This window comes from Scedosporium apiospermum (genome assembly GCF_000732125.1).
Source record: "Scedosporium apiospermum strain IHEM 14462 chromosome Unknown SEQ_SAPIO_0086, whole genome shotgun sequence".
Lineage (NCBI taxonomy): Eukaryota > Fungi > Ascomycota > Sordariomycetes > Microascales > Microascaceae > Scedosporium > Scedosporium apiospermum.
Genome location: NW_015971787.1, coordinates 13353 through 38050, shown reverse-complemented (window position 1 = coordinate 38050; position 24698 = coordinate 13353). Strand labels below are relative to the sequence as shown.

At 50.8% G+C, this 24698-nt stretch overlaps 4 protein-coding genes across 4 annotated transcripts; 3 read left to right on the top strand and 1 right to left on the bottom strand.

The window, feature by feature from the left end:
- Positions 1-492: 492 nt before the first annotated feature.
- SAPIO_CDS2238 (uncharacterized protein) lies at positions 493-6947 on the bottom strand (the record flags this gene model as incomplete). The annotated part of the gene is made up of 10 exons (XM_016785322.1): positions 493-1908; positions 2004-2561; positions 2622-2828; positions 2907-3197; positions 3276-3519; positions 3574-5215; positions 5284-5529; positions 5590-5644; positions 5707-6588; positions 6648-6947. 10 exons carry the CDS (start codon positions 6945-6947, stop codon positions 493-495), a joined length of 5841 nt encoding a protein of 1946 aa, XP_016644698.1.
- A 3681-nt stretch (positions 6948-10628) lies between these two features.
- SAPIO_CDS2237 (uncharacterized protein) lies at positions 10629-11109 on the top strand (the record flags this gene model as incomplete). Its single annotated transcript, XM_016785321.1, has 2 exons — positions 10629-10863; positions 10973-11109. 2 exons carry the CDS (start codon positions 10629-10631, stop codon positions 11107-11109), a joined length of 372 nt encoding a protein of 123 aa, XP_016644697.1.
- A 7265-nt stretch (positions 11110-18374) lies between these two features.
- SAPIO_CDS2236 (uncharacterized protein) lies at positions 18375-19627 on the top strand (the record flags this gene model as incomplete). The annotated part of the gene is made up of 5 exons (XM_016785320.1): positions 18375-18536; positions 18607-18973; positions 19082-19199; positions 19277-19338; positions 19404-19627. 5 exons carry the CDS (start codon positions 18375-18377, stop codon positions 19625-19627), a joined length of 933 nt encoding a protein of 310 aa, XP_016644696.1.
- Positions 19628-20902: 1275 nt separating this feature from the next.
- On the top strand, positions 20903-22249 carry SAPIO_CDS2235 (putative dockerin type 1 protein; the record flags this gene model as incomplete). Its single annotated transcript, XM_016785319.1, has 2 exons — positions 20903-21432; positions 21502-22249. 2 exons carry the CDS (start codon positions 20903-20905, stop codon positions 22247-22249), a joined length of 1278 nt encoding a protein of 425 aa, XP_016644695.1.
- Positions 22250-24698: the final 2449 nt, after the last annotated feature.

Here is a 24698-nt window from a genome sequence, read left to right as displayed (position 1 = left end):
TACTGGGGTCAGTAATGGTAAAGGGTTTAAGAATGTTTACCGGCTAAAGTAAGTCTCAGGCGGACATTATGCAGCGGAATTGTGATATTGCGTTATTCCGATGTCGCCCGCGGAAGTGGGACAGTGTATGAGCCGGGTTCCAGAGGTGGCTGGCGAGAACGGAAAAGGGGCAGAGTTGGCCTCACTATCGCGTATGCACACATAGGAGATAACATCATGATTGTCCTCGCATGTACTGCCCTGCTACCACGGATCGCAGGGCAATACCCTAGTATCGCGTCTTTGGATCTCTATTATTGCGATGGAAAGCTAGATCTGCAATACACTAGGGATATCAGACGATGGGGTGCCAGGGCCGGCGTTTGCGTCTCTCCTAGCCGACGTTATTCTTGTGTAAAGAAAAAGTCTGATGACAGGCTAAACTTAGACGTGAAACGAAATAAGAAATAAAGCTTTACCCGATCCAACTCAACGTGTGAAAAATCCGACACCTCATCCTCTCTGAATCACAAATCGATTCAGTGTCTTATCCCCATTCGGCAATAGTTCAACCACATCTACAACACTTTCCCCTGGCAAATCATCACCTGTGACGGTGTTCGTTCCCCTCTCTGCTACCGTTCCAGTAATAAACCACGTAAACGAGTGGCCCGGCTGCGTAACCAACACCATGTCCCCTTCCTCGTCCACATTCGTCGTCACCTCCTCCCCGTTAACCTCCCCCCTCACCGGGAGCGGCATCACTGTGCTGTCGAACCCCGTGTGCCTGCTGTACGACGTCGACACAAGCGCCGCCTCCATGGGTGTATCGTTGCCCACTGGCATCCTCTGGATGATGTGGTCGCCGTTGGTTAGCGGTTGGACGCTCTCCGGCGCGGTAACCACCTCTCGCGCTATGAATTGACGCTCTGTGAAGAGACATCTGTCATCATTGCCACCTAGCCAAGAGAGAGTCACACAGCTGATTTCGACAGGCTCGCTCGATTCATTCTTAGCCGTAATTTTGAGGGTGCGTGTGGCCCCCTCGGCCCACGTCGTCTGCCCCAGAGTGTACTTGAGTTTTGAGGGCGGAGGGTCGAGCATGGGCACCAGTAGAGGCTTGGCCTGGTCCCTGATGAACAACTCCATGTCCGAGAGTGGTGGCTCCTCGGGTTCCTGTATCCCGTCGCCCATGAAGATTATACTAAGCGCTAGGCCCACGAGCGCTAAGACGAAACCAACTACCGGCACGAGCAGCAATGTAGAGGAAATACCTATGAACTCGACGACCGTTGCAAGCGCAGTGAATGTGATCTGCGCAATGGCAACGCGCCTACCCTTGTCTGTCAGGTTGCCGTCCTTGATCTGCTGGGTCAGGGAGAAACTGGTGGCAAACAAGGCACCCAGACTGGCGAGGAAGCTCAAGGCAACAAAGACTCGGACGGCCATGGTCGAGCTCTTCATAGCAGCATAGCGGGGGGTGGTGCCATCACTGTCGAGGGCAGCCATCCTCTCCTTCCACTTCTCCCCCCATATCTTATTTCGGGTTTCTTTGCTCATGTGTTTTCCCTTCATCCCTTCCTCCATTTGCATATGCTGTGCGTTTGCATTTTTGATTTCCACGTCGGTAAGGCCGGAAGCTTCTGGGTTGGCGGCGTTCTGGAGCCTGTTGTAATTGTTCATCCGGGTTTGAAACGCCTCAGCATCGTTCAAGCCAAGATCCTTCTTAATGGCCTTGTCGAGCTCTATGGAGGTAATGGAGTTGCCGATTGTGGCTGCTCTGTAGTCTCTCCAGATGCCAGAGAAGCCCGACAGCATCTGGAAGAATCCACGTGTGAACTCGGTCGCGCAGGCTGCCCTGTCGGCAAGGCTCATTACGGGCCAAGCGTCCTTCATCATCCTGACGGTGATGACGGAGAAGACGACAAACTAAGTTGTTGCAAACAAGGTGTTAGCTGTGTTCCAAGCAGTTGGAGATCGGCCGCCATCTCGAGAGGCTGAGAAGACAAGAACCATCGACTCACCAATCCTGCGCTTAACAACCCCCTGAGACCCGCCATGGTCTTTGGTCCCATACCCGTGGCCGAGCTGGTGATTTTATTCACCAGCCGATGGACAAGATCGCTTCTGCCTGTAGTAGCCGTTAGGAAATCGTTTAGGGTTCCTGTTGATTCTGCCATCAGAAGTGCCATCTGGTGGGCCATCTGGGCCTTTCTCTCTTCTATCGTGGTGTTATCGGAAATACCCCAGTGGTCCATGAGCGCCGCAAAATCCTCTTCAAACTGAGCGCGGAACTCGGCGTCCATAGCGTCACCGCCTTGGTACGTGAGCTCTAGGATGGCGCCGATGGCGTCGATTACCCAGTCCTCAAGCTTGTAGTTGAGGATGTCCTCTGGCACCTCGCCGGGGTGACTCTCATTCCTCGCCATAAAGTAGTTCATGCACCTGAGGTAAATTTCGGTGGCGTAGTCGACGTAGTCCTCATCCGCGGTACGTGCCGCGTTTTCGGGGGTGTTCGCATTGCTTTCTAAGCGAGGGTCGAGACAAAAGGCCAGCGTGCACCAGTTGCTAAGAATGTTTCTCTGGAACGCTGTCAGCGCGTGGCTCGCCCACTAGTTGGTTTGCGTATCAAAGAGACTCACATCCTGGTTGACGGGGTCAATAAGCGCCTGGCCAAGGTATCTCGAGGATGTCACCCTGTCAACCAATTTCTGGGCCCAGACTGGACCTTGTGCGTTGGCCAGATACTCCTCGCTGAAGTCGTCGCCCAGATGCTCCCGCGTGACGTGCAGGGATATGAGCTCATTGATCTCGTTGTACTCTACTGACTGCGAGAGACTTGTAGCGCCCTATTCATTCATACGCGTCCCCAGTCAGTACGTATTATTCTCGTTTTGAAGTTCGCGAAAATTCTCAATCAAACTCACAGATCCAGTCCAAAAATACCAAATCTTCTTCTTCTCGGCTTCTGTCAACTTGTGACGAAGCCCATGGCCGTCTTCCGTACCGTCGCCATCCTCGACGACCTTGCTCAGTCTCGAGAAACTATATGTCACGTAGGCCTTTCCGTATACTCCCCTAATCCACTCAATGTGATTGGAGTTCAGGCTGCCGTCGATGCCAGGAGTGAACTCAAGCGGATCGGGTTTCGCATCCGATGTGAACTTCTCTCTGTCCTCGTCGTCCATGTAGTACAGCATGAGCTTCTGGAACATTGCCTGGGTTTTATCATGGAGCTGTAGGTCCTCTGGTAAGACGCTGCTGCACTGGTCCGAATAATTCGATTCATTACATACCTGAGTTTGCGAAATGTCCCTCTCTAGCAACCGGTTGAGAGCATCCGTATCCGTAGCCGTTGCTCTTATCAATGCTCCGTCTGAGATGAGGGCAGGCTTCGTAGACATCTTTGAGTCGTCCAACTTCGCCGCCAGGTACGAGACTTTGGCCCTCTTCCGCTGCAACGCACTGCTTGTCCTCATCAAGTCTGCTGACGTTGACATTGAGAACCCGAAGGGGTCATACGTGGCTTCGAAAAGGTAGCTTCAGAACCCCATTAGCCAACTACTCACCCAAGTTTGCGAGCTTACCACGTACCGTTCTCCTAGACAGCCCGTCATTTCGGGGTCGTATTCCCAGACAGACCCCCGCAGCTCTTCGTAGTGGACGTCAAAATCCATTTCAGCTTCGGCAAACAAGAGGGGGATGGTAATGTCGCTGTCGAGGTTATTCCGGAACGTCAGGTTCTTCGTCGGATAGTCGAGCTGCTGCTCTCCCTCAGCTGCTGGGACAAACTGGTCAGAGAGCGCAGAGATGGCGGCAGCTGCCGTTATCTGGACCTTTCCGTGAGTCGTGTTGTCGGGGTTGCCGATAATCTGGGCATCGTAGAACGAAGGAAACCGCTGATATGGCTCGACCCTAGCGTTATACGCTTCTAGTAGACGGTCTAGCTCCGGGATAATGATCTCCGGGAGAATTAGGCCGTGCTCCGCATCTGTGTGATAGAGGCCAATACCCAAGGTGCCCCAACGCTTGGGCTCCACACAGCTCGTCCTGACTTCGACATCCTTAGGCCACGCGACCTCATCCACAAAGGTCTGGAAGAAGTCGCTCTCGTCCCAGATGGGATTCATAAAACCAGAACCCACCTGTGAGAGATCAATCTGCTTGTCAGGGTCAATAGGTATGTCATTTTCATTGCCATCACTGTCGCCTCCCGCTGGCGGATCGCTAGGAGTCAGAGGCCCACCGGGCTCAAACAGACCAGGGACACGATCAGGTACTGGGATCTTGCGAACGCCGTCCCCGGCTGCACCCAAACCTCTGGAAGGCAAAATGGCGTGGGTTCCCACTTTTATCTTTCGAGTGAGATCCGGCTTCGGTACGCTTGGATTTTGAGTTCGGCCTTGTGGTCCAGAGCATGTGAAAGGCACAATATAATCATTCCCGTCTCTCAGATCCTCGGGGTCTTCATCGTCTGAGACCAAAACGGCACCTCGCGCACCAAACCCATGGGTGTGAAAAGCCATCAAGCCGTGCTCGTAGCCAAAATTTTCAATCTCCCGAGACCATCGCAGGCGGCTCTTGGCCGAGTCAAACGAGACGCGAGTGGCCAGTTCGCCATCGAGAAAGAGATTGCCCTCAAAAATATCCACTTCGGGCAGCTCATATCCTTTAGGCTTCCTGGCTTGTATGAGTCTCGAGGTGTCGGCTTTGAGTACAAAACGGCGGCGCATCTCCTGGAAGCGAGGACCCTTGAGATGCCGCTTTGTTTTCACCTTGTCCTCCTTGGCAAGTTTGAGCTCATTCTGCAGTAGGGCATCAACGCCATTGACGCCGAGGCTCCAGAATAATGGCCGAAGCTCCTGTATATGGTATAGCGCTTGGGCTTGTTGCTTTCGTGAAAGTTTCCCTAGAGCGGCAGCAACACTCTTGATGGTGATTTCTGGGTAGTTGACGGCCACAAGGAAGCCATTAGCGAAGTAACTTCTATCACCTTCACGAAGGTGCACGCCGTGGAGCGTAGTAACCGAGGGGACTCTTTCAATCTCGATGGAATCGATGGGAACTAGTTCACAGCACGTGCGATCCTCGGATAGCTGGTATAGAATGTGTCCAACCTGAAGCCTGCCAACATCCAGCCACGGGTTCTCTCCTAGGGCAATGGTGGGGTCAACCGCACGTAGGCCCGTTGTGGTGTGGAATACGTGCCCTAGCGAAGCAAACACGCCAGTTCCGTCTATTGGTTCACCTCTTGTCAGCAGTGCTATCCGCCATGGCCGCATACACGCCTAGGATAGTACTCACTGAATCCAACAAGTAGAGGATCTGAAACCTCGATCCTGACGTCTTCATCTGAGCAAATGCCCGTACGCGAGTTTATATTTGTCAAAAGCAAGGTGCCTTCGACGATGGACTCGATAGCAATGTCGTCCGCCTTGGTAGCAATCTTGGTCCCCGGCCTGAAACAAGAAGCCCTGGGCACTTCGGTCGTCGTTACTTCCTTGACCTTGGGTGACTTGCCGGTAAAAAGACGTGGATGCGGGGATTGGACTATCAGAATTTAGCTCCCTGCACTCTCAAACAAGTAGAGACGGATAACAGAGAATATACCTTGTTCAATCCAGTCGGCAAGTGGGCGTCCAGTATATGTGGTGACTTCGAGCCACTAGTGAAATGCTGTTAGTTGTTCGCCGAATCTCGCAATGTTGTAATGAAAAAGGTACCCACCTCTTGCTCCCTCGAGCTCACGTGTGTGAGCGAAAAGCCCGTAAAGGCCTGGCCAGTCGAGAACCGACGAGAGCTCTGCTTCGAAACAGTGGCCAGACCGGCAGAGGCAGCGTGCCACTTGTCCTCCTTGGTGGCCCAATTCTGCTTACACTGAGTGACGATTGACTTGAAGTTATCATTGGCTCCGTCCACCAGGCTCTCGAAGCTAATGTCGTCGACACCTAGCACGCTGAGATTGATAACGGAAATTCCTTGCGACTGTGTCTGGTCCGCAGCTAGCTCTCTGGCAGATTCGCTGCTTCGCAAGTGGGAGACCGGAACCCTCTTCGGTCCAGAAATTTTGGACGTGACATTCTTCGCAGCTTTGACTGCGGCGGGCCGGAAAGTCTTCGACATGACGAGGTCGCGCATGTGGAATCCAGTGCTGCTCTGTAGCTTTCCGCTAATATCAACGGGAGCAACAACGATAGAGGCAACAGCAGCAGCAAAACCAAAGATTTCGGCTACCCCTTGCTTGCTCTGGAGTTTGGGCACTTCCAACAGCGCCTCAATCCACTTCTGAAGCACGGAATTGCTAGAAGACGTATCGAAGCCATGATCCAGGAATGGGGTGAAGCCCGGCCCTTGGTTCAAGTACTCGCATACAAAAAGGAGGGAAGTACTGCAGGCGTCGGTTCTGTTAGCCAAGTCTGTGGCGATGACTGACCCAATGAACCTCGGCCTTGAAATATAACTCTCATAGACAGCAGCAAAGCCGCTTGTCCCGTGGAGTTGTTCGAGACTAGGGAGCTTGTTCTTTTCCAGAGCCCAATTGACATGTTCGGCGTACAGAAGCGTCGTAAGCTTGGTCATGTCCTCGAATGTGTCGTCCTTGGCATTTTTCTAGGACTATAGTCAAAACCGGAATTGATTACTCGCTTTGAACGGGCGTATTTTCATACCTTGTCGACGCAGTCTTTGAACTTGGCCTTGTCTGAAGTCCTGTTGATTGTGGAGATCCCATTCACAACGGACTGCACACCAAGACGGTTGAGCAGAAAAGACTCATCCCGGCCGTTTAGCACAGTACCACGAAGTTCAGGACCAAAGGCCGGCTCCGGGTCCAACTCGGGCCTAATGCGGGAGGTATGAGGGGCGTTTCGAGTTGCGTTGAAGAGCCTGTCCATGAATTTCGTGACGGGGAATGCAGCGAGGCTTACGATGGCCTCGACGGTGTTTCTTACAAGATCTTCGATATCCATAATGATGCTTGCTGGTGGTAAATTGAGTAGACGAATAGTTGATCAATCAGGATTCTTCGGATATTTTGGAGGTTGCTAAAGACCAACCTGGTACTTTTCTGACAGCAGGAACTCGCAGCTTTTAAGTCCGGACAGCCCTGGCGATATACTCAATGAAGATGCCCGGGGTGATTCATGGCACGACGGCAACAAGTGACTACAATAATTCATTCCCCAGACTATCATAGCCGCAAGCATTATGGAACGGATGAAACCCCCCCCCCCCCCCCCCCCCCCCAAAGACCAGTAGAATGTCAGGTCGCGGATGTCATCATGGGCATCAGTGGAACTACCCAATCGTCGCATTAGCAAGTAACCGTCCGCTGACACATTTCTTCAGCCGGCCATCTTGGCATTACACCCTCATGAAGCCAAATCTGTAAGAATTAAGCTTAATGGAGGATGCTGCCAAAAGCTGAGGACGTGGCGTCCATTCAAGAGCTCTGGAACGGTGCCGAATAGTGCCGTTGACGCTTCAGCCCAGGCTTGGCAATGTAAACGACGTTACGAGCTCACTCTGGTGGGTGGCAATGCGTCTGAGGTAATACGATGGGCTCGAATATTCGGAGGAGCCGAATTAGGCCTGGGGATTGCAGTTGTTAAACACTCAGTATAACAGTTTTAATTCAAGCTAGCCAGGCATATATGCTCGAATCAAAGGTGCAGAGGGGATGCATGCCTTTGGATAAGTTGGTACCACCCTCTCAGCAACCCCCAAATCCACACCGCCATTTTCCTCTGTCCCAACTTCAAACTGCATTTTTTTTTCTCCACCATATTCCTCTCCTGCCAAACGCAAAGGACTATAACGAAAAATGCCTTCAGGGCGCATTTGATACCATTGCAAATGGGATGCCAATTGCTAGGGCCGCCAGAGAATAGGGTATTCCAAAACACGCTCCCTCAGAAATGTCAGGTTCATTCCTGTGAACCGGACGGCGGATGGCCTTTCCTCAGCTCCAGGATACATGCTTTAGTCTTTTTAACACATGCCCATCTGTCTTCCCATTCCTTCTGTGTCAAATTTTCTTTTACGCCTTCAATCGCCGGGATCACATTTGCTCTAGATCTTCTTCCAAAATGGTCGCCATCGCTTTCCTTCTCTGTCGACGGAGGTTGCTGCCGTATTGTCACCACCCTGTGTGACCACAATAAACGACCAGGCGGCGGTCAAGGATGGCATAACAGGAATAACTACGGACGACGTCACCAATCGCTGCCAAGATCGATCGAACACGACCGTCGGAAGAGCTTGGAAGGAAACGTCTATATAAACTACAGTCTCCACCATGTATCTAGTTTGTCGTCCGAGGGTTCGTAAGTGGCATCACAGTCCATGCTATCGCGCATTTGCCCCAGCATATACCGAAGTGATTCCGATCTTTTGAATCCCCTCCGGTGGGGATACAAGCAGCGATAGAAATGCTAATGCTTGAACCGTGAATCTGCTCTTGATAGAAAATGGGTGATTCATTGGGCCACAAGGCATCCTTTAAAGGACGGGGATCAGGCATCGCTCCCAGGGCAAGTAATCTGTGAATAGGCTTTTGAAATGAGTTAAGCTTCCTGAGACAAAGAGTAAGATAGCTCACAAGAGACATTTCTGATCCGGGTTCTGCTGGTGTCTGCGCAAAGTCGAATGCGAGTCCTCCTTCTGCAATAAAGATCACACTCTTCTTTTGCGTCCTCCTTCCGAGAGCTGCACAATATCTGTCACTTGTCGTCCATATGCCTCGAGCCATTCACCCACTGTGAGCATGCTTCACCACCCGCTCACAGCATGTCTCGCTGAGCTTCCAGGCCGTCCCCTGAGCCTACTGTTCACACATTTGTAAGGATCTCGGTCCGGACACCGTGCGCCCATTTCCTTTTCCGGTAGCTGCAGGCCCAAAGGTAGCGACGCAGCCGCAGGGCTTGTCTGATTGATGAGGTTATATATTAACCAGGGCGCATGCGGAATACATTACTCTCGGTTCCGTAGGGAACATTTCTGCACCCCAAAGATCCGTGGGTGATCACTAAACGGACCGGTGCTACTTTGCCGGGGGAGCAATTGGTGGAATGATCGATTATGATGGGATGACCTCCGAACACTCGCAGGGGCCATTGGTGCGTGTTCGACATCTTGTTGATCTGGTACATTCTCACAAATGATGAAACTTTTAAAACAGAGAAGAATACAAAGTTATTTTTCAGCACCAGGATCGGACACGGTAGGGCTTGCTGGAATCTCCCGTGGAACATGTCCCTTGTTCTGCTTTCTGACGCTACTCGCCTTCCGGTGCTGAGACTGCCCCGTACTTGTGCCCGTTGATCCGCCGTTCCCCGATTTATTGACGTGTCTAAATATGTTCCCTTTCTCGGATCATCTAGGCTAAATCCATCATTCCCTTTATCCTTCCTTTTTAGACTCATTATCTATTACACTATTCCTGGATTTCAACCATAATTTGGTTGTGATAGAGAGGTCGGTCCCATCCCGGTCCGCCGGCCCCGCGTTTGGAAACGGACTCGAACCCTGGAAATGCTTTCTACCCGTGTTTAGAACTGCTCTTGCAGATGCGGGGCAAAGGTGCCGCATGAATCAATAGATCTCGATTATATGTCCGTCGCATGGGTGATAGAACTTGGAAAGAATTAGCCCAACAGCATCAATGTTTCCTAAGTTTCGACCATGTGAGCCAACTTTCAGAGATACATCAGTTAGCACTAAAAATAAGGGTTGAACAGCGTTAGACATGGCCGAGCGAAGCTATGAATTTCTGGTGATAAAGTCTGGACTAGATAGGTGGAATGGTGGCAAGGTCTGTTTCTATTGTCTCCATTGAGGAAAAGGCAGACCTGGCTAGTTTACACCTCAGTACCTAGGTCTGGCTTCCTGACCCTGTTCGTCTAAGAAGAAACCTCTCCTGGCTACCGATCCTCTCCCCACCGCCCTGGTTGATAATACGATTGAAATCCTCGCTGTTGCCGTCGTAAACATTAGGCCCCCAGGTGGGTGGATGTGACGCTACTCGGCATCAAAATCTAGCTCTTAATTAGACAGGTAGTTGGCGTCTTAACGCTTCAGGAATCAGGCCATCGATTGCTGCATCCGGGCGGTTGTAACCAAAACTCCATCACCATGCTATATCAATGTATATAGACCGCGGAGACATCCGTCCAATCACATACTCATTTATTCACCGAGGCAAAAGGCCCCGGCTCGATAACCTAAAGATGAATTTACTAAGTAGATCAATTAATCTTCCCTTTAAATTGAAATTATCGGACCATCTCATGTAACCTTGTGCCGCAGGGAATCGACTATGATTCGAGCAGATTCTCTTATGCCTCAAGGAATCGGGGCATGATTTGAGGAGAATCTCCGCTGCGAAGAACTCGCTGAACCGAATGCAGCTTTCCATGAGATGAAAAGAAGAAAGGACTTTACGAAGGCGAGTTGCTAATGAAGACATTCCCTTCAATGTCTTCAGTCTATATAAGGGTGGGAAGATCTGTTCCTTGAGCCCACCCTCAAACCAGCCAACACTCCTTGAGATAATCACCATCCTCCGTCAAATACACTTCCAGTTCCAGAAAGCACCCTAGCCTTCGACTGCCCTTCAATTCCCCTTCGACACCTACGTCTCTTTCAACACAATGCGGTTTTACATCCCTCTCAGCTCCCTCGCCGTTCTTGCCTTGCGCGCAAGTGCCACTCCCGTGGATCCCCCGAGTGGATACTCTGCATCCTACAGCACCTTCAATAACCTCAACTGCGACACTCAAAGCTGGAGCATGCAGCTTATCCCCAAGGACGTAGTTGGGCTTTGTGAAGATCTCAGCCACCCGGCCATATCTGTGGATCTCAATAATCTAGCCGAGGGCTGCTCCGGTAGGTTGATTCTTATATTAGTGTCGGCTAGTCAGATCAGAGATGCTACATGCTTGAGAAACCCGAGTGCTGGCGCATAATGTTGGTGCCTTTGCTGACTTAGGTGCAGTGGTCTTCTACCCTGACTTCGACTGCAAGGGCCGACCCGAGTCCGTTAGCGAGATTGGGTGCTATAAAAGTGATGTCATTATTCAGTCCACCTCGGTAACTTGCGAGACTGTTGACGATGGAGAGGATGACAACTAGAGTTTTTGAGGGCTTCATAGGGCGGACTACGAGGCGGCTATCTACTTTACATTCTTCTAACCAACCATGATCCAACACCATGGGCTGGCTTTACTTGTTACATCTTCCATGTAAATATGGATGTGGATGGGGGTTCACTTTGATTAGATATACTAGTCGCTCTCTTCATCCGTGGCTAGGTCTGATATATCGAAGTTTCTTCCTTACCCTCTTAATGCGTATCGATCGAAGACATTGACCTCGACAGCAATCTGCGAGACAGAACAGTGTGGCCTGGCTAGACAGAAACAAAAAAAAAAAAAAAAAAAAAAAAAAAAAAAATAGAGAACAAGACTAGAAGTAAGGATAAAAAGCCAATTGTGTCGAATGCGAAACAAGAGCATAAATCATATGGTCAGATGGTTAAGTTAGTCCAGGCGGTCAACAGTCAGGGACCAAACCTTTACAGAAGGCTACCACAGACTCTTACCAGGTTCAAGGACATCAGCAACTGGTTGGTCAATGGGAACAAGAATAAATAACGTGAGGCCATTTTGAATAGAACAGAAACAGAAGAAGAAACGAGACACAATACACAGTTACAGAAGACTACCAAGCCTTAATTCAAAACAACCTTGTCAATTGAGGGAGCTCTCCAATGAAAGATGGGTGTCTAAGAAAAGCTTGCTTCTCAACCCTTTTTTAACCTTTTTTTTTTTAAAAAAAAAAAAAAAAAAAAGGTCAGAAGAAGATACCTTTATAATCGCCTTTCCGTGTCGATTTATGACGAACCTGTCGAGAGACAGCGAAGCCGATTAGCAAGTCTCCTGCATGCCGCTGCGCCCCTATGCTGGCCGACTCGGCTGTACCTGCCAGGCTGCCAGGTCACCAAGTCGAGCCCGGTGAGTTCCATGGTGCTAGCTCCGACAATTGGGGTTACACTAAAGAGAATTTCAAGCCAATTTATCATGTTAGAGCGGCGGGAGATGACTTGCCGTCATGAACGATTAGATGTCGCAATAAGGGGGGCAGGCTTCGATTGATGGATTCCGACATGAACCGAAGGTTCCCAGGCAGTGGTCCTTGGCGCTGTTGGTCGCCTTGTCCCCAATTCTACTGGGATCTTCTGTTTCATGGGCCGCAGGTGTAATCACAGTTACACTGCATTATGCTGGCCTTCCTGTTTTCCGTGGCTGGGGCCAGCAGGTGGGCGCCGCTCACGCATGAGCAGAACCAGTTCAGGTCGGTCTCCTTGGAAAATATGGTCAGCTGACTATTTATTTACCCCACTTTCACCCGAATACAATATCGTTCTGGTCCGTTCTCTCATTGAGATGTGGTTATTTCTCTTGTACACCCTGATAATTCGCCAAGAATCTTGGACTGATGGAAAAGCGCCGGCAAGACCTCCTTTCCCTCTGACTCTCGCCGTGGAAAAGAAAATATGAAGACTCGGCAGCCAACAGTCTGTGATGCCTGCAGGTCCCGGAAGCTAGGAGTAAGTGGTCGTAAAGAGTCGTAGCCTGGGCGGAACGTTCAAGACTAATACAGCTTAGTGCGATGGAAGACAGCCCGCATGCTCCCAGTGCCGGGTTAGAGGGTTGGAGTGTCCCGGGTATACTGCTGGTATCACCTTCCGGCCCCCTCTTGTTTCTACACCTCCAAAGGCACAGAACCGTGTACAACACAAGACGCCGACTCCCTATCAGAGCCCGCAGCATCAGCAGAAGCATCAGCATCGCCGACAAAATCCATCTAAATCATCGGAGTCCACTCTTCGAAAACGGGCTCCTCCTCGCGCTTTAAGTTGGCCTCTACGTGATGTCATCTCGTTCTGCGTTCAGAATTTTCTCCCGTCAAGTGAGATCTCTCTACTTTCCGAAGACTGGAGTCGATCGCAGTCCCGTATATGTGGTGGTGCTTGGATGGAAGTGCTTCCAGGGTTGGTGAGCAGGGATGATGCTATAAATCCTCTTCCTTCCGCCATTCGCGCCCTTGCCGTTTCGATGGCGGCGGCGGCGAACAAGGGCTGGGCGCCGATTCCTGACGCCCTAGAAGCACAAGGTTCTGCTCTTAACGCCCTTCGATCCGCCATTCCCCGAAGTACAGCTTCGCCTTCCAATGAACTGGCCGTCTCTACTATGTGCATGTTTTTTTCAGAGGTTAGCCGTAATCCATTCCAAATCCAGCCCTAAGTTTTCTTACTACGCAAGGCTCTGGCAGCCAACTTTATTCGCATTTTAACTTTTAGTAGATGCTACTGTCAGCCTCTAGTACAAGTGCTGTAGTCCACGCAAGAGGCGTTAGCGATATGATCCAGCTAAAGCCGCCTACTTTCTATTCAGTTGGAGTGCCGCATAAGCTCTTTATTGGATTTCGTCCGGTTCTTGTACGCTCCATGCGACCCTACCCTCCTGTTATTGTATTTTTTTTTTCTCTTCCTAACTCTTTTAGTAGCTTCATCAGGCTTTAGCATCACGCACGTCCACGTTCCTCGCAGATGAAGACTGGAAAACCGAACCATTCCGTACTATCCCTATAACCCCTCTCCAGGCCCTTATGAGTGTGAGCAGCGAGATCCCATATATTTTTGAAAAGCTGGATAAGTCGACACATACTCAAGAAAACATCGAATCGGCAAGTCTGGAAACAATATCTAGGCTCATTGCAGTACTAGATCATCTTCAGAGTTGGCAGAAATTAATATCGAAGGCTTACAAAGGGCCCCTATGGCGGCGCGTTATGAGAACCGATGGCGAGGTCGTCCTCCGGTTCCAAGACTTTACAATAGCCAACGGGACTACCTGGTTCTGGGCTCTCTGGATCATATGTGTCGTAAACCTCCGGCAGTTGAGACGAGATTACCCCGGTTTACGCGGACAGGAGTTGATGATAGATGGGAAATCCCTAGAGAGCATCGAGGTTTCGCGGAGCCTGATCCGGTTCTCTGATCAGATTCTGCGAAGCGCAGAGTTCCTGACTCAGGAGAAGATGGGGATATGTGGGGCTGCGTCGACTGCCTTTCCTCTACAGACTGCCATTGAGGTACTGAGCAACGCCAGAGGCGATACGGAATCAAGTTCCATAATGCCGTGGGAGACTATCAGAAGGATAGCGGGGAAGACATGTAGTGGATTTTTACCGTGACTTTCATGACAATGTGAGGATGACTCTTTTTCCCTGAACTCAGTGAACTCCATTCCTTATCATAGAAGACGCTTGGGGCCCCGACGTGTATTCCAGTACAATGTAAACAAATAGAGTTTGAGAATGAAAGCCTATTGAGATTTCGTCAACTGACTTAGAAGTGGGCTTTCTTTGTCTCACGGCTGAATAGCTCTAGCAGGATTTCCCACTTGTCGTCACGCCGGAGCTAAGCTAATAGCAGCAACCCTTTTCGGCAACCTCGGTAGACAGGGTCGACGATTGTGGCGGCCGAAACAATGGTCACCGTTCGATGCAGTACTGATATCATTTAATGTTTATTTACCGACATTGAATTCTCCTAATATATACAGACGAGGTCCCGTGGTGTCGATTCGGCCCTCGAAGTCTCAGAAAACCCTTCAGCGTAGAGTTGAAGAGTCCTCATTCACGGTTAATCTCCCAAAATCCCCCTCAATGTACACCCCAGAGCACTCAAACCCGTATGCGGGAACAATGGAGCGAGTGTACTATCAGCTGGTAGCAGCTAATTATATTTGTGTAGCCAGGAAAGAACGGTCAGGCATTCTCGTTGGGGCCGAAATTCTTCGTACTCGCTCAGGAACTCGTATCGAGAGAGTGTCCATCTGATGGACGGCAGATCTGTATGGTAAATTCTGTCTCCTCGGTTGAATATGGCCGGTTGGTAATCCACAACTTGTCAATCCCGCCCCGTCGTCAGAATAACTCATTCTTATTAGACCAGCATCGATCAGCCTCTGTCGTTGATCGACAGCACCCCTGATAGCGTACCGTCTGGTGGGCGCCCCATATGTGGGAGCAACTGGTGCCCTCGGTGAGCCGGCGCGCGTCGACGCTTTGCTGGATCGCAGGTATAAGTAGAGCCCACTCATCACTAGGCCCATGGTGTTCGCAGCGACAGAAGCGAGGATATTCAAGCTAAACGCCTGGTGTCTTATTCTGTGTTGATCCGTGAAGGCGAGTGTGAAGAAAAAAGGCATCGCGAGTGTCTGCATTTCCGTTAATGACCGAATCTATGCCAGATGAAACGAGTGGGCTCTTACGTTTGACAGGATTCCAGCGGCAACGTAGCACATCATCCTCGACGCAGCTGCCCTTTCGCGTGTATTGGTCGTGTTACTTTCTTTCAGTCGCACGAAGATATTTACCACGCATATCAATTGCGTAACTGAGATCAGCAGCAGGACCCCAAAGCTACCCGCTGCGTACTTCTCTAATTTCCAAGAGAGGAATCTGAGGCAATAGTCTGGTGCTCGGGAGAAGTACTCAACCAGGAAGTTCGTTAATAGCAACGTCCCAATGATGAGGAGACATATGACGACGGTCGGTTTTGATCTTGGCAGGAAAGGATTGCTTCGTAAGGCCCGAATAGTAATCTCAAGTACGAAAACCAACTCAATATACGGCACGATAAATGCTCCTGTGTATAAACAGTTTAGCTCCGTAAGTTCCAGTGGAGGATAGCAGGCGAGCAGTCATAACTTACCAGCCAGCATGAATTGAAAGTCCAAAGTGCAATCACGCCCCACCAACCGCTCAAGTCCCCTGGCCTCCATAATGACATATCCGACTCCTTGAATCGCGATACCGATGAATAAAACGAGAGGGAAGACTTCCGTATCCGGAATAAGGGGGCTATCTCTTCCACTTTCATATAAATGTTACCAATAAGCTCCTTTTTGGTCCCTCGTCTAGTTCTGTTCTGAGAAAATGAGAGACTTACCGAGATTCGTGCCTTCTTTGATCCCACCGCAGGACGAAGGAGGTGTATAGAATCCTATACGTCACCGTGACGGCGGCAATCGAGTTGAAGGAAGCTAGGATGATGATGATGACCGTGCTAATCTGCTTTGCGGCGGCGAATCCCGGCTCGTTGGCTAACTGGAAGAGGGCTGCTGCGCTGGCCGGTAGTATGAGAGGCTGGGGGGACGCTGAGAGGTCTCCAACGCCATCCATGCTGGGCCTGGTGTTCTGCAAGAGAGATATCGTTGGGGCTTGGTTTGTATTGGAAATATTGATGAGAAACAACGACCAGGCGCCCCTAGTTTAATATGTCGTGGGCTTACTCGGCATGCGTTGACGATGCCGAGCTTTTGATGATGCGGTGTGCCAAGAAGGGTTAAAAAGTAGATAGGCAGTACATGCAGACACCCGTCTTGGCGAGGCGGCAGCAGCAGTTGCCAATAAAGGGAAATGGGGAGCGGCTAATTGTTAAATGTTCAGGATTGGGAATCGGGATAGCACCAAAGGGGATAGAATCCTCCTCTCTCCAATAGAAATGTTTGCTGTCAAGCTTGCACCTTTTCACGGATAAAGGTAGAGCGCCGGAACGTTGCAGGGCCGTAATTTCCTGCGTGCTTGTAGCTCCGATGAGCTGCCGGAGCTGGAGACTCTCGAGGAGACTCTCATTGGATGCAAGACTACTGATCTACGGAGAAAACCTGGATAAGGCACTGGATGGTCCTGCCGCGATCGGCTCGGGACCGACGAGGCCCTCGGATCCAGGACAACCGTGATCATCCTGAAGTTAGCGATGCGGCGCACCGTAAACCCTTGGAGGTGATCAAAGTCTCTAGATTTCCGGATAGGGAAAACCCTCCATATCTGGCCTAATACATGTGACGCGAAGGCCGCCGGTACATATTTCGATAAGGCTGCTAGTTTGCGAATAAAACTTTGGTTCCCACCGCTTTCACAAAACGGCGCGCTGATCCCGGCGACGATGGGCGTCGCAGAGGGAGGACCATTTTGTCGTATGCAGTTGAGTCGTCTAAAGGCGTATTCAACCTCAAATTACCTCGGTAGACCGGAATATGAAGTCACCCCCGTATCATCGACGGAACCTTATGCGGTTTCTGCATGCAACCATTTTGAACATTACAGCCGGATTGGCCACACGTATAGGCGGAAAAGCTGCTCAAGTCTGATAGGGAAAACAGTAAGCCGTATCACGGGTTCTGACTCTTTTCGGGTAAATGGCATGCTTTGAGTAGTTAGTTAGGAAGAGGCTGAAAACCCGAGCTGTCTACATTCGTACGTCTACTATTGGTCCTATGTGGGTGTTGTGCCTCCTGGGTGGCTACTACTGCGAACCTTTCCTCTCTGGATCTAGTAATCAATCCTGGAACAAGATTGCCTTGTGGATGTATTGACACCTGAGGGACTCCGTAGAATACCGAATTCGTCTTTAGATATCTTATTTTGGATCCGCCGGGGTTGTTGTCGGCCGGGATCGCCCTTCCCATGGGGTGATTCAAATCGTCCGACCACTCAGTCTCGAAGAAAATGTCTGTGACACCGGAAAATTAGCACGCGGCCTAAGAACTGCCCATATCCAGGTCTTTTCGGATTGTAGAATGCGGGCTAGAAAATCTGGGGCGCATTTTATCCAATACTTCCTGTTTTCTACTATCCAGGATTCATGTTCCGCAGCGGTGTCGGATACGGGGTATGCGACCAGGGGCACACGAAACCCTGCCGGCTTCTGCTACTGAACTTCATACAAGCTCGCGATGTAACGTCAATTCTATTCAATCACTTATTACTAGAATTCGTCGGGGCCGGCCACGTTTTGGTATTGTATATGTGGTGGCTCATCTTCTCGTTCCTTTGGCTGTGTCTCATTCACATTTGAAGCACCGGTACGAGGAGCGGCTTCTGCAAGTTCGGAAAATGTGTGATCTACACCCGTGGAAGAGAATAGAATTCATGCCGAGTCGACGTCGCGCTGGTTGGGATGGTTAGCCTGAACGTGCTGAGCAAGGATTGAGTCACCCGGTTTGCGATGAATGGTCGTAACTTGAGGAGAGGAAGATCTTACTCCAGGGGCTAAGGTGGCAGCTAAACTCCGGGCGTGATGGTCAGACCGCGCCCATCCCAACTATTCGCAGTGGCTGAGCACCCATACGGACAAAAATATCAAGTTGCCAGCGCCGTTTAAATTGACCCATATCCTAACCTGGAGCTTGGAATCTAGCCAGTCCTTGTTCCGCTATACCTGGTTTTTATAACACTTCAATTATCACTGAGTTCGCCAGCTTAACTCGATCCAGCTTGTCTAGTATAAACAGGTCTGCAAGACAGACTATCGCCTGCCGCAGATGTCCTCTCCAGGATCAACTGATGACTACGGACCGGTACTCAACGGCACGATCTGGCTGCTCACGGCTCTAGCCGCATGTTTCCTTATTCTACGAGCATATCTTAAGCTGCGAAGCCGTCGGGCCCTATGGTGGGATGACTACGTCCTGATTATCAGCTTGGTAAGAACTCGAAAGCCAGACCCATCTCTAAACTAGCCCCGTCTTCCAAGCTGAGTATTGATATGTATAGATCACTCTGGTGGCGTCGAGCGCGCTACAGTCCGTGTGTGTCAGCCTGGGATTCGGTAAGCATAACGCCGACATACCAGCAGCCGAGTTCCAGAGCATCCTCCTCCTCGGCAACGCGGCCGGGTTCGCGTCCATTCTGGCAGCCATGTGGAGCAAGACATCATTTGCTATGACGCTGCTAGGTGTATCGAAGGGCTGGGCAAAGTGCTTTATCTGGTTCATCATCATTAGCGTACACATCGTCCTTGGCGCCAACGCTACAATCCAGTGGATCCAATGTTGGCCAATTGAAAAGTATTGGGAGCAAACAATACCGGGCAAATGTTGGCCTAGGTTGGTTCTTATTGAGTATAATATCTTTGCAGCTGGTTAGTTGCCTGCCTGAATGAACGAGCAATCTGTTTTCCTCCCCCCCCCCCCAAAAAAAAAGAAAAAAAAAATTAAATAAAAAGGTTCTGCTGACGGCTATTCACCAGGGTATTCGGGCACGATGGACATCGTTCTCTCGCTGCTTCCGTGGCGGCTTTTGCGGAATGTTGCCATCAACAAGAAGGAAAAAATCCGCGCAATCTTCGCCTTGAGTTTGGGTATCTTGTGAGTTCGAGACGGATTCCACGATGAGCTCTATATTGTAAATGAAAGCACCTAATATTTAAATGTAATTACAATAGTGCCGGCATCACATCTTATCTGAAGATAATTACTATCCCGGCTATCGGTAGTAACGACATTAGTGAGTCTAGAGAAGGGACCCTTCATTGTCGCTGGTCGATGATATTGACATAACTGCCCACATAGTCGATGCTGTCGGTTTATTAATATTCGGCACGGCGGAGAGCGCCATCACCATCATGGCCGTATCGATACCTGTCGTCAGGACAGTTCTTCTCGAGTGTCAGGATTCGCGTCGACAGCTTATCCAGGGTATAGAAGGCAAGCTTGATGATTCAACGGATAGCTTCTCAGGCGTGGAAGAGGGTAAAAAACCGGAAGCTGCGATCGATGCGAGACTCTCCAGATAGTGGCATAGTAGCCATGAAATCGGGGCAGGAGGTACCATCGGTATTGGGAAGGAAATTAGCTGTACGAAGTACACTAGGTGAATAAAGCAAAGTAGCACGAAGCCAGGCAGGAACCGATATCGCAGGAAAACCCAACCAGCGTGATACCCAAGTGTCGATTGGCCGTAAAACTCATACTAGCCCACCCGTCCTCCATAGTCTTTTGCTCGTGAACGGTATTCAAGCTCGGCGTCGGGAGGCTGGTGGGAATCGCTCAGCGGATCCAGGAGAATGAGGTTGAGGTTGGGACCGGGGATGCGACGGCGATCATCGGACACGGACGCGCCTCGTCTCACCCGACCGGGCACGATACTAAGCCGTATTAGGAAATATAATTCGCCAAGACATCCGTATTTGGAAGTATAATTCGCCAAGATTTACGAAAGGCGGCCCGCTCAGATCTGGAGCGAATCATCAAAGCGAATTCTGCGGAACTTTGCCGATCATCAGGAAATAAAGGATGGTTCGCTAAGACTTATGCAGGTGCCGCGAAACAAGCATGTCGTGGTTTCCGAGATCCGACTCCACGTCGTCACGAAAGGGGTCTAGTAGATTAAACTACGTAGAATGAGAAACCACATTGAGGGATCTCCGAGAACCGTGTGATGCAGTGAATATGGAGGTCGGATTGCCCTTAACCCGGAGGCGGGGTAGCGTAGGGGCTTCGGTTTCAGCGCCGCAGCCTGCCGTTCCGGGTGTGGCCTCTTCACCATCCGCCATTCCGCACAGTCGCTCCCCATCTTCTACGAGTACGTTATGCCACCCATAGTATCGGGAAGCGAGCCTGTAATATATAGCAATTTCTCTTGTGATTTCTAGTAGTGCGCTTACTAGGCTCGGGCGAAAACGGCTTCGGACGTACTCAGTGATACGTTCTGCGAGGAATCAAGGGTGGGCAGCAAATACTCTTGCTGTGAGGTTACTAGCAGTAGTGGCATCGCCCTTGTTGTCCGTCACTTTTCTGAATTCTACAATTAATAACCTATCGGATGAATACACCAGCAGGACAAATGCCTTTTATTCCATTTGTCGTGTATCAGGTATAGACATCATCTCCTTGCACTCAATCTCGAATAGACTTGGGGAATAGTGCTCGATTGGGACGAGTATACAACTTTGGATGAGAGTAGAAAAGAATTACTACTACAAATATCAGATCCAAGACGTGATTTGATCATGTAGGGAGGAGTACGTTTGCTCTCTAACCAAGAGTCTACCTTGAAAGTCCACTCCATCATGCGATCGGCGTTATATCTTCTCGTCGCTGCCATCCTCCGGGCGGTTAGGATTCTCGCCGTCCCAATCCCGGCAACGCTACCGGAAGATCAAGGGGCAGTAGCAACGAGCGCCGCAATCGCGCCGCCGGCGGAGTTTACCCCGAACCCTAACGTTGGCCCAGGATCCCGTGGCAGCTTTAAGGACTCGGCTCATTTCCGCCTCTACAACTCTCCCAATGAGGCCGGCACCGCTATGGCTCTTTCCGTCCTCGAGGCTGTCTACGGCTGCTTTGTAGAGGACCTGGGGTGGCGCTCACCCGGTCTATCTTTCAGCGCGGGAGTCGGCGACGACGGTCCATGGTATAAGCAGAACATCTTCGCGGCTGCCAATCTTGGTTCGGCGGGCGTCACGGTCCCTGATTTCCGCACCGGCCTGAGCTATATCCAAATCTCGACCGATTACCTGCGAGGAGACGAAGCTATGCCGGCAGCTGTCTTCTCCCACGAGTACGGCCATAGCTTGACAATGGCTGAGAGGAACTGGAATTTGTAGGGTTCTCTCCTCGACACATGGTTCGAGACACTCGGCAATTGGTTCCAGGACTTGTACAAGACTAGCGATCTGTGCGAGCCGTCAAGAGGGAGACACGGCCGAAAGAGGACGGAAACTGAGATTAACCTACGTAAGAACATCGGTGACTCATACCAGACCATCGTCGATGCGGTCGGCAACAATGCCAACTTCTACCAGGCTTGGCCGTTCCTCACGTACATGACCTACAACCTCGACAATATGGCCGGACTCGGCACCAACACCATCCGGGAGATGGTGCGCCAGTACAAGCAGGGAGAAACTCCTCTTCACACGCTTTCGCGCATAGCCACCAACAACACGGTTAGTGAGATCGTCGGCCGCTACTGGGCCCGCATGTCTTATGTCGATATTGGCCACCCTACGGCGCAGCCACTCTTCCTCGGAATGCGGAGCTTCCTGAACTTTGCGAACTACGACTCCGCCGGCACCAACACCTGGAGAGTCAAGAGTGCCCGAGCGCCACGATACATGGGCTCCAATATCACCCCCCTGAAGAAGACGGGTGCCGTCACTGTCGATATCTCTATCGACGCCGGCCAGGCCATCTTTCGCGCTACGCTCGCCGTTCGCAACACTAACTCCGGTGCGATTCGCTACGTCACCCTAGTCGACGGGAAGGGATCTGCTTCGATCGAAACCAACGAGGAGGCAACATTAGTAGTTGCCAACGCACCCACTACTCTAATTGTCTACGACCCCGCTAACCTGCAGGGCAGTCCGGCCAACATAGGCATGCCATACACGGTGACCATGACTGGTGCCACTTTCTAGACGTTGGGTGATTGGAGATGTCAGCCTGCCCCTTTTTAGGGAGCAAAACGATGATATATGTGGAGTCGTTGGTTGGTCTGCTGAATAATGAGCCATGGAGGGTAGTGAGATGGTGGAGGATGACATCTCAGTCCTGTCACGGCAGAATAAGCGACGGGGCGATCGCTCGCAGAACGTTCGCCGGATCGATGAGGAAGCTATCGAGCAACTGAAGATGGATGGAAGAAGTGTCTATATAAGCTATGGAGTCCGCCCTGTATCTAGTATGTTCTTACAGACTCTTCAGTAGTCAATTCGAGTACAACCAGACCCCTACGCTTGAATACGCACTTCTCACCGATATCTTGTGATCACTGATTGACTGCCTCACTTATCCCTTAACAGGCAACCACCTCGACCCCGTCACCAGTTGTATCCACCCAATACCGTCGACGGGCTAGTGTTAGGATCGTAACACGGAGCGCCCTCAACACTAGATACTGACATACTATTACCGCCTCAATAGTAGAAATTGGGTTGGCCAAATAACCGAGAGCTTGACCGCTCGGCCACAACGTGTGTCCGCAGCTCATATTCCTGCAGGATCTGAGATGGCCATCCTTTAGAACGCGTCGGTCATCAGTCGACTGGTCTCAGCGAGATTGCCCGTACCTTTCGAATAAAATTCTGATTACCGTACAATAGATCCCACGCGAAGAAGGATTACTCCTGAGTGCAGCACTGGCAGCGGTGCCATATCAGTCAGGGCTTCAAAACGGCGGTGTGTGGTGAATGAAGATCGCACAAGTGGTAGTAATACACAATCGCAGAATTGTTTCCTCGACTCGATTTTCCCAAAGTCTCAATGGGCAAGCTCGGTCCAGCTCCGTCGTGTAATAGTTTACTTCGTAAGCCGTCGAGGCGCAGCTGTCTCGGCGAGAGGGGGAAAATCCCACGATTGGATCTTGACTTGGCCGTTGTTCCTCAGCCCCTTTCCGCTCCCTACTCACACTCCCGATCTACGACCAACCCCCTTCTATCCGTAGCCCCTCTGCTGCCACCGTTCATATCCGCAAACTTAGGAGAAACCCACTTCCAGCCTATGTTAAACAACCTCGCGGGAGATCATCAAGGTTATAGGCAATATTTTCCTATACTGGGCTAATCCCCTTTCTAGAAGATACCATCTGGGACTACTATAGCTCATTCAATCCCCATAGATCAGCCATGTCGAACTCCGGTCTAGCTCACTCTAGAGTCTACCCCTCTAGGCTTTTTGATGACTGTATGTTGCGAGTGGCTTGTTTCTACGCCTTCGGCCATCATATACCTCCCGTGCAATAGTTCGCGGATCTTCATCCTTCAACCCTACAAGTATTACTCCGCGGAGAATGTAAATCGACCGGTCTTTCCGTCTAGCACCTGTGCATGCAGGAGGGCTACGGTATTGGTATTGGGGGGGGGGGTTATCCTATTGAACTGCGGCTTCATTGGAAGAACTTTGGGAATTAAGGCGACTTGGAAAGAGGGGCATGCCGCGGAATTCGGGGGAATTCTTAGACTTCTGGAATACCATGCATTCTCAATTGCTCAGTATCCCACCGATGACACTATTTCTGTGGCCCAATTGGCTGATAATCAAGGACATCACTCGCCCACCCCCTGCCAGGCTGGCGGATGGGCGTGGCACCACCTCTTTTTCAGGCCTTGCCATGTCATTTTACTGGTCGTGTTCGCATCCAGTGCAAAAACTCATGCAGCGCGAAATCTAAAGATGCAGTACGTGTAAAGCTGTGCATAGGTGTGCGGGGCCAGGCTGTGTAAAACCGCGAAGTGTGCGCAGCGTAGTGCACTTCTGTTAGATTGCGGTCGTGTGAAAATAACATTTATATCTTAGGGTCTCCTTGCCCAGATTGTGCTCGTAGTCGGCTCTCCTGATGCAAGCCCCTCTTTCTGCTGTTTTGTATGTCCCTCATTCCCATCACACAAGCTCGCTCTTCGTAAAGCTGAAAGATGGCCGCCCCCCAGGGTTCAATCTCTTAGCTGAGGATGCTTCGTCGACTGACCCAGGGGCAGACATCATTGCCGTCCACGGACTTGGGGGCAATGATTGCTGGAAAGCACGCACTGCTGACCCCTCTAACGAAAGCGGAAGCAAGTCCGAATATTGGCTACGCGACTGGCTGCCGACAGACGTCCCTTCGGTGAGAATTTTCACATACACTTACGACTCGTCCTTGTTCCTCGACGGCTCGGGCATTACTGAGGCCGCGGACACCCTGCTGAAAGGGCTTCAAAAACTGAGGCTGACGGCGGACAGTGTTAAGGTAGGTCTCCCCTTCTATCTCCCCTTCGATAACGGGCTTAGGCACGGGCATCTTCGTGGCTCCAAGTCCTCTGGCGCTCCAACGATCGTTTGGGAAACGAGGTTGTGCATCTACTAACTGCCGAACGCGTTCTAGAAATCACG